The sequence below is a fragment of the Lathyrus oleraceus genome, chromosome 7, assembly GCF_024323335.1.
Source record: "Lathyrus oleraceus cultivar Zhongwan6 chromosome 7, CAAS_Psat_ZW6_1.0, whole genome shotgun sequence".
Lineage (NCBI taxonomy): Eukaryota > Viridiplantae > Streptophyta > Magnoliopsida > Fabales > Fabaceae > Lathyrus > Lathyrus oleraceus.
This window is the reverse complement of record NC_066585.1, coordinates 260,359,551-260,368,688: the sequence shown is the minus strand read 5'-3', so window position 1 is coordinate 260,368,688 and position 9,138 is coordinate 260,359,551. Positions and strand designations below refer to the sequence as shown.

Below are 9,138 nucleotides of genomic sequence, written 5' to 3'. Positions count from 1 at the left end.
AAGTAACAGACGTAACATAATAATTTTGCAAAAATACACAGCAGAAAATTGAGTACCAACAGCGACCACTCGACCTGTTCAGACCCGAGACAAAACTACTCAAGTGAAACAGGCGATTAGTCGACTCAAACAGGGGATGAGTCGACTCAAACAAAGTTTTTCCAGAGTTGAGTCGACCTATGACTCAACCTATTCAGACCCGTGGCAACATGGTTCAAATGAAACAGGCAATGAGTTGACTCAAATAGGGGATGCGTCGACTCAAACAAGTTTTTCCAGAGTTGAGTCGACCTATGACTCGACCTGTTCAGACCCGAGAGTTACGCTCAAAGTCATGAGTCGTCTCACAGTTCTACCGCTCCAAGTCATGAATCAACTCAAAGTTCTTAAACTGTCAAAAATGAGTTTTTGAGATGTATTTTGGTCAATTCAAATCATTCTCTTATGAATCTAAGGTACCAACGATGATCAAGTACATTATTCACATTTATGATATGCTCTTATATGCATGGACACATTGAACTTATACTTTGAGCATGTTAGATGATGAATGCATTCTATGATATGATGTCACCGTCCAAAGTACACATTATGAGCAACTAAAAAGGTTTGACATCATTAAAACAAGGACTAAGAATCTTTGCCCTCACACATTTTAACTGTTGTTTCCGTTGCTTTAAGCATAACTAGGGTTTCTGCTTCTAGTGTCGAATTGCCTCCATTGAGACGCTTGGACATTGTGAAAATTATCCGACCATTATTGTTGGTGAAGACTGCAGAAGTTGGAACACAATGTTCAAAAACTGATGACGTTGCACGTCATATACTCAGAATCAGAACTGGATGTTAAAGCTTTACAATAACAAACCTTTAGGGTACCAAAATTGTTCTCACACAAATACTACTTGTTATCATTAAAACGCAAATGTATAGATGCAGAACCAAATCTTGTTCTAACAAGATTGGCTCAGGTGCTTCCTCACATAATCTCCAAGGAGCAAAAGGGGTTCATTCAAGGGAGAAGCACCAAGGACTGCGTTTATCTCATATTATAGGTGGAAAATGTTATTAAAAAAAAGTCTCTTGGGGGTAATGTTACGCTCAAGGTAGACATAGTCAAGGCTTTTGATACCTTAGATTGGAGATTTCTTTTAAAAGTCCTCAAGAAGTTTAGGTTCTATGAGAATTTTTGCACTTGGATCAGGATGGTTTAGGAATAAGCTAAGGTCTCTATCTCCATTAATGGGGACCTTATAGGGTACTTCAGCTGCAAGAGGGGGTCAGGCAGGGAAATTCATTGTCTCCTCTTCTTTTCTGCTTGACTGAGGATGTTCTAAGCAAAGGTCTTTCCCATCTGGTTGCTAATAACAGGTTGAAACTTATTAAAGCTTGCATGAATGTGTTGATCCCTTCACACACTTTGTATGTCGATGATATAATGTTGTTCACAAAGGGTTACACTTCTTCCCTATATGCCATTGCTGAGCTATTTGTTAAATATATTGAATGCTCAGGTCAAGTTTGTAATCCTTCCAAATCCATTTTGTATGCAGGTTCCATGAGTACTGTGAGACATGGATTATTGGCTACCAGGATTGGTTTCAAGATGGGGTTTCTTCCTTTTCTTTATCTCGGGTTTCCTATTTTCAAAGGAAAGCTCAAAGCTTCTTATTTTCAACCGGTTGTTGTCAAGATCAAGAACAAGCTGGCTGCTTGCAAGGTTAATTTGTTGTCTATAGATGGAAGATTTCAACTGGTAAGTTCTGTCATCCATAACATGATGCTATACTCGTTCAGAATATACTCTTGGTCTGTGAGTTTAACTCATGAGATTGAAACCTGGTGTAGAAACTTTATTTGGAGTGGCGACATACACAAGAGGAAATTGGCCATTGTGCATGGAAGTTTTGTTGTCATGACCTAAAGGATAAGGGGTTAGGAATTAAATCTCTTAGGACTATTAATGAGGCAAACAATCTAGTTCAATGCTAGAGCATTATTAATGAGACAAACTTTTGGACCACCATTCTAAAAGCTAGAGTTTTCAAGAGGGATAGGCTTCTTAAGCACCATGTATTTTCTTCTATTTGGACTGGCTGTAAAGCGTTACTTCCAGATCTAATGGAGTAGTCTATTTGGTTAATTGGTAAGGGGGAAAAAGCAACCTTTGGCGTGATGACTAGTATGGGCAGACTCTTGCATCTCTCTTACAAATCCCAGATGAAAGGCTCCTTATGTTGAAGACCAGTCTGAATAACATCATCCGTGGAAACTCTTTTATCTTGCCTAATGATTTAATTCGCCCTTTCCCCGATCTCCCTCTTCTTATCTCTAAAATTCATGTCAACTGTTTGAAGGAGGATAAACTCATTTGGTTTAGGTCTGATAGTGGCGAGATTAGTTTGAATGACGCTTACAACCAATTTATTATGCATGGTTGTGGTAGCGATTGGGGTAAGATTATTTGGCACTCCTGAATCCCTTATTCTCAGTCTGTTCTATTTTGGAGATTGACCAAAAGTAGTCTGCCAACTGATGAAGTCCTTCATAAGCGTGGCGTGTACTTACCTTCAGTTTGTAGTTTATGCTATCAGAAGGAGGAAACTATTTCTCATCTTTTTTTCAGTGCACTTATTCATTGCAGGTCTGACATTGGTTGAGTAGCATACTGAACTTGAGAATGGTTATTGGTAATCTTGAAGACTGCCTGACTGTTATGAGTCGTTTCGTTTCTGCACAGAGCAAGGTGTAAGTTTAAGGAGTGCCTTAGAGGGGGGGTGAATGAGGCACTTAGACGATTATCTGGATTTTTTACGGTTTATTGATTTTTACTTTCTTGAGATGCTTATGTGATGAAAAGCGGTAAAGTACGGAAAGTAAAGAACACCACGATGTATAATGATTCCCCTCATAGATCAAGAGTACTCCACTCCCCTTTCAACATGAAAGAGAATTCACTATAATGTTAGATTCCTAGACAAGACACCTTAAGGCCTTTCTATCTAATTCTAACACACCAAGAACAATCCTCTTGGATTTACAATGTTTAAAGTCCAATCGAGACTCAAATTCTCACAAAAGGACCTCTTGCATCCACACACCGGATAACAAGGATAAAACCTTACAAACTTATTCTTAACAATCCCAAAAATAAGTTGTAATCAAGAGATACAATTCTGAATTTTTGTAGAAGATGAAATAGTTGAATATTTGAAGTATGTTTATGCAAGGTTTCACTCTTAAGAAAATTTGGAAGACCACTTAAAAAAATGTTTGAAAGAATATGTGTAATTGATTTGAATTTTTTTGCAAGGAGATGAATTTGAAATCTGAAAAAAATGATGTATATATATTGTCTAAACACCTCCTCAACTGGATGCAATTACCCAAAGGATGCCATGGTTCATGGTAAAGAAAATAGAAAAGTTTCCATGAAGAGATGCACTGATTTTTGCCTCTGGTTCAGTGGTAATCGATTACCTTAATATGGGTAATTGGTTACTTGCCTCCAACGTGCAAAAATATTTGAATTTTTCATAGAGTAATCGATTACCTTAAAATGGATAATCGATTACTTCATCCCAAATTTGAAAAATAGCTTAACAAATGAAGTGTTATGATTTCTTTGATGCATAAGATTACTTCCAATGATTATGGCATGAATGAGACATGTTTTGAACACTTGTATAATCATCTAGAGGTCAAGTGTTATACCTATTCATTTGAAATACAAATCTTCATGAGTTTCATTGAGACTTGATCATTTAGTTGAAAACTTCCTTCATGAGCTTGAATCTTGATTAATCCTTTTTGTTAATCAATCTTAGACTTGTAGAGAAGTTTGACGTCATCAAAACATTTGAGAAGTCATGTCTTCACACAAGGTAGTTATTTGTGCTTCTGTTATTGCGGTGGTTTATGGTATTTGGTGTGCTCATAATTTTGCTAGGTTTCAAGATACGCGAATACATTGAAGGTCCACTTGCTCTTTTATCTCTTCTTTATCTATGCTAGCTGGAAATTCCACATCCGGGTGGTCTACTTTGGATATATGAGATTTTATGGTCTTGAAAAATTTCTCCACTACTATAAATTATCCTAAACCTCAAGTTTGTAAAGAAGTCATTTAATGCTCTTCAACGGTGGGTGAAGGTTAATGTTAACGGTGCTTCTGATGGGGTCCCAGTTAAGTTAAGGCCGCCTATTGGGGAATCTTCAGGGATCATTTTGGTAATCATGTTGGGAGCTTTGCGTGTAATTTAGGTCAGGAGAATGCTCTTTTTTATGGGTTTATGGAGCTATTTTGGCTATTGAATAGGTCATAGATCACGGTTGGTCTAATCTTTGATTAGAGACGGATTCTAAATTAGTTATTTTGGCGTTCAGGAAAGCATTAATAGTGTCATGGAAAATCGGGTATAAATAGGACAATGGGATACATCAAACTTTAATTTTTTGACAACACATATTTATAGGAAAAGGAATAATTGTACCGATACGTTGGCTAATTTAAAATTAGATATCTTTAATTTTATTCGGTGGAATGTTGTTCATATTTAGTTGTTCGAAACAGATTTTCATAAATGAATTTTAAACTTGAGTTTAAATAAGTGTGAAGGTTTGGCTTAATATCCCCCCATTTTTATACTTATTTTCTCTTTTTAATATACTAGTAGTATTTTGGGCTAAAGTCCTTTTCATTTAAAACAAAAAAACTCCCAAACAAATCTACACATTTAAAATATCTTGTTTTGTGTAACCTTTCTCTCCTTCTTTGAGCAGTGAGCAGAAAAGCTTCTGACTCAACTTGAGAGTCAAATGCGTGCAGAAAAATTTCAACCCTACTCGTAGGATCTCTAACCGATACAATTTCCCCACTCTTCTTTTGTTCTCTTTTCCATCACATTAAGTACTAACTATAAATCTTTATCGTATATTTCACCTTTATCATAAACCATTTACTAGTTAATTTTGACCTTTTCTAATTTTAAGAAACAATAAATGAACCCTATTTATAACATTTCAATTTGGCTTTTGGAAATTGATTATGAAGTGATTGTGATGTTTTTGATTCTTTTAAAATACTAGTATACTAGTAATGGATTTAGCTTACCGAATTGATTCTCTTTGAATCTAGAATTTGTAGTTTCTAGATTTAAAGGTAATTTTTACATTAAAATTCGTTAACTCATTTTTACATAAATATATTTAAATATAAATTATTAAAATCAATTCTATATAAAAATCAATTTTGTTGATTTAAGCCAAACACACACTTATAAAAGAGAGGAGAGGATGCAAGTATTCCAAATTTCCAACATGATGAGTTATTATTGTCCTTAGACGTAGCTATTACGTTCCAAATTCTCATATTCACATTTCCACAAACACAAAACCTTCATTCTCAAGCCAACTTTCTTCATTTCAATCACACAATCTCAATCCTAAAACCAAACGTAGATACCGTTTTCTGTTTCATTCAACGTTTTGCTTCACATCACCATTCTCTTTTCTCTAACTGTGTCGACATGACACAGAACACCATCACTTACCCTCATTGGTATTCATCAAAAACTGGTGTTTACAATAGTATTCACTCTCCTGTAAACCTTCCAACCGACCCTTTTGTTGACATTGTTTCCTTCCTTTTTTCTCATTCTCATGATGGGCTTTTAGCTCTCATTGATTCCTCATCTGGGTCTTCCATTTCTTACTTAAAGCTGTTACCTTTAGTTAAAACCATGGCTTCTGGTTTGAACGAAATGGGTGTGAAACAAGGTGATGTTGTTTTGCTTTTACTTCCAAATTCAATTTACTATCCTGTTATACTATTGGCTGTTCTTTATTTAGGTGCTGTTTTTACACCATTGAATCCTCTTAGTAGTGTTTCTGAAATTCGCAAGCAGGTTAATGAGTGTGGTGTGAGTTTTGCTTTTACTGTACCTGAAAATATCAAGAAACTAGAGATATTAGCCTTTCCTGTTATTGCTGTGCCAGAAAATGACAAGGCTTTGAAGAATGAGTGTTTCTCTTGTTTTTTTAGCCTTATTTATGGTAACTTTGATTTGCCTCAAAGGCCAATTATTAAGCAAGAAGATACTGCTGGTGTGTTGTATTCTTCTGGGACCACAGGTGGGAGCAAAGGAGTTGTTTTGACTCATAGAAATCTTATTTCTATGGTTCAGCATTTTGTAAGATTTGAAGCTTTGCAATATGAATACTCCTGTTCCAAGAGTGTGTATCTAGCTGTTTTGCCAATGTTCCATGTATATGGTTTATCGCTGTTCGCCGTTGGATTATTGTCGTTGGGTTCTACAATCGTTGTAATGAGGAAATTTGATATTGATGAGGTTATTAAAGTGATTGTGAAATATAATGTTACACACTTTCCTGTTGTTCCACCGATGTTAACGGCGTTGACAATGAAGGCAAAGGGTGTTAATGGAAGTAAGTTGCAGAGTTTGAGACAGGTCTCCTGTGGTGCAGCGCCTTTGAGCACAGAAGTTATTAATGGTTTTGTCCGTGCTTTCCCTGATGTTGATTTTATACAGGTAAAGAACCTTGGAATAGAATTGTCTTCATTATAGAATGCAAGTAATGCTCCATCATTTTATATGATTGCTTGAGTTAATTTTCTTTGTTATTGTTGTGAGTAGTTAAATGCTGATTACATTTGCTTATGAGAGAACATGCGAGCTTTGAAAATTTAGTAACGACTGATAGATACTCTTTTTGTACCATTGATGTTCACATCCACAACAGATTCTTGACCATCAATGTGGAACTTTATTTGTTTATGATAATGATGTTACTTTCCTAGATTTTGTAAGGATCTGTAGCTGTATGATTGTTTCTTTGTTAGGGGTATGGAATGACAGAGTCGACCGCGGTAGGAACACGGGGCTTCAATACTGAAAAATTTCACAACTATTCTTCAATAGGATTGTTAGCTCCAAACATGGAGGCAAAAGTTGTAGACTGGATCAATGGTGCCCTTTTGCCCCCAGGCAGCAGCGGCGAGCTTTGGTTGAGAGGGCCTTCGATCATGAGAGGTACAAACTCTGTATTATTCTGAATAGATATAGATACAATATTAAAAAGGGTAAAACAATCATAAATATAAAGATCTTGTCTATTTTAGACAATCTTACCCTACTTTTACATATGTGATTGATTCAATGCCTTGAATCTGTTTGCTATAACTTTTGTTTCTGTCTTATTCCTCAGCCTACTTGTACATTTTTCGCTTGACTTGTTGCTATTCCAATTGAAATTGATATTATTAATAAAACTCTTTCCTTTATTTCTCAGGATACTTGAATAACAAGGAAGCTACAATGTCAACAATCGATAAAGATGGTTGGCTACGAACTGGAGATATTGTTTATTTTGATCAAGATGGATATGTACATTTGTCTGACCGTTTGAAAGACATTATCAAATACAAGGGTTTTCAGGTATCTGATATGAAACTATAATCGCATACATGCATTATAAACTTATAACATGTCCGAGAAACGGAGGATTTTGGTAGATACTTCAGAAGAAACGGAAAAACTGTTGTAGTGTTCGATATATTGCTTGATCTTTATTTACTACATGTTTTTGTATTACAATTTACTTTTACGCCATTTGAATGAATGACGCGTGCATCTCTTACAGATTGCTCCTGCTGATTTAGAAGCTGTGTTAATTTTGCATCCGGAAATAGTTGATGTTGCTGTTACAGCGTAAGTATATTAACACTTACAGTGCATTAAAAGTTAAAACCATCCTGTTTAAATATAGCCTCGGTGTCACATGATTTTCCATATCAGTGCCAAAGATGAAGAAATCGGGGAGATTCCAGTTGCATTTGTGGTCAAGAAGGTTGGAAGTCCACTTTCTCCGAAGCATGTTATTGATTACGTTGCCAAACAGGTTAAACAAGAGTCTTATGATATTTGAATTGATATTACTACTTGAGTTAATGCCATAGTGTCTATTGTTATTGGAATGCTTTTCACATTTTAACCCTTTTGTTTTCTGGTAGGTTGCTCCATACAAGAAGGTTCGTAAAGTTTTCTTCACCAACAAGATACCAAGGTCTCCGACTGGGAAGATCCTCCGAAGAGAACTCACACATTGCTTGAATTCTAAACTCTAAAGATTTTTTTTAGCACGATACTGAAAATTACCGGAGACGATACATAGGTTTGTCATAACATGAAATCGGTCGACTATAATTTTTTTTAGAGTATATGCATCATGAGTATATCAAAGAGTAGGAGACCCAGAAAAACACCTTGAATCAAACATTAGGTCTTAATATTAAGTTACCAATTTTTTTATTCTGCACATCTTATTTATTTATGAATAACAAAGACTAGAAGTCCAAAAAACACCTTTAATCACTTATAATAAGAGAGAGATCCTATGTGTCAGTTGGAAATAAAAGATAATGGGTGTGATTGAGGGACAAGAAAACTATTTATTTCTATGTTCAAAGTGGTTATAGAGATTCAATATTGAATTTATTGGGAACTAGAATGTACTGCTTTCTTGGTTTATGTTGTTTATGTTCTTGGGTTTTATGCTGAAATGTTTGAGTTTATAGGTTTTGTTTGTGTTGTTTAACTTCTTGGTTTTATGTTAATCCCTCTCAACTCAACTCTTTTTTTTTTATACTTCTTGGTTTTATGTTAATCCCTCTCAACTCAACTCTTTTTTTTTTTATACTTCTTGGTTTTATGTTAATCCCTCTCAACTCAACTCTTTTTTTTTTATACTTCTTGGTTTTATGTTAATCCCTCTCAACTCAACTCTTTTTTTTTTATACTTCTTGGTTTTATGTTAATCCCTCTCAACTCAACTCGTTTATTTTTTAAAGAAAATGATATTTGGTTTAATATTCTTTTAATTCTATATTTTAATTTCGAAAAAAAAAATGTCTATATCGATCTTAACTCTTCAAAAAATATCATATTAATTCTTTCTGTTTAATTAATGACGGATTTAACGATTGATTTTTGAATTTTTTTCATTACTAATAAATTGAAAATATAAATATATTACGTTTTGAAAAGTTAAATGATTAACATAAACATTTTTTAAATTAGAGATCAAAATAAACTTTGAGATTAACATTCGGGATAAAAA

General features: G+C 34.7%; 1 protein-coding gene across 1 annotated transcript; it reads left to right on the top strand.

The window, feature by feature from the left end:
- The first annotated feature begins 1,438 nt into the window (after positions 1-1,438).
- On the top strand, positions 1,439-8,600 carry LOC127103308 (4-coumarate--CoA ligase-like 6). Its single transcript, XM_051040575.1, has 8 exons — positions 1,439-1,756; positions 5,147-5,161; positions 5,286-6,551; positions 6,863-7,052; positions 7,312-7,457; positions 7,663-7,730; positions 7,818-7,920; positions 8,033-8,600. The coding sequence occupies exons 1-8, from the start codon at positions 1,439-1,441 to the stop codon at positions 8,144-8,146; spliced, it is 2,220 nt and encodes a 739-aa protein (XP_050896532.1). The 3' UTR covers positions 8,147-8,600.
- The last annotated feature ends 538 nt before the right edge of the window (positions 8,601-9,138 follow it).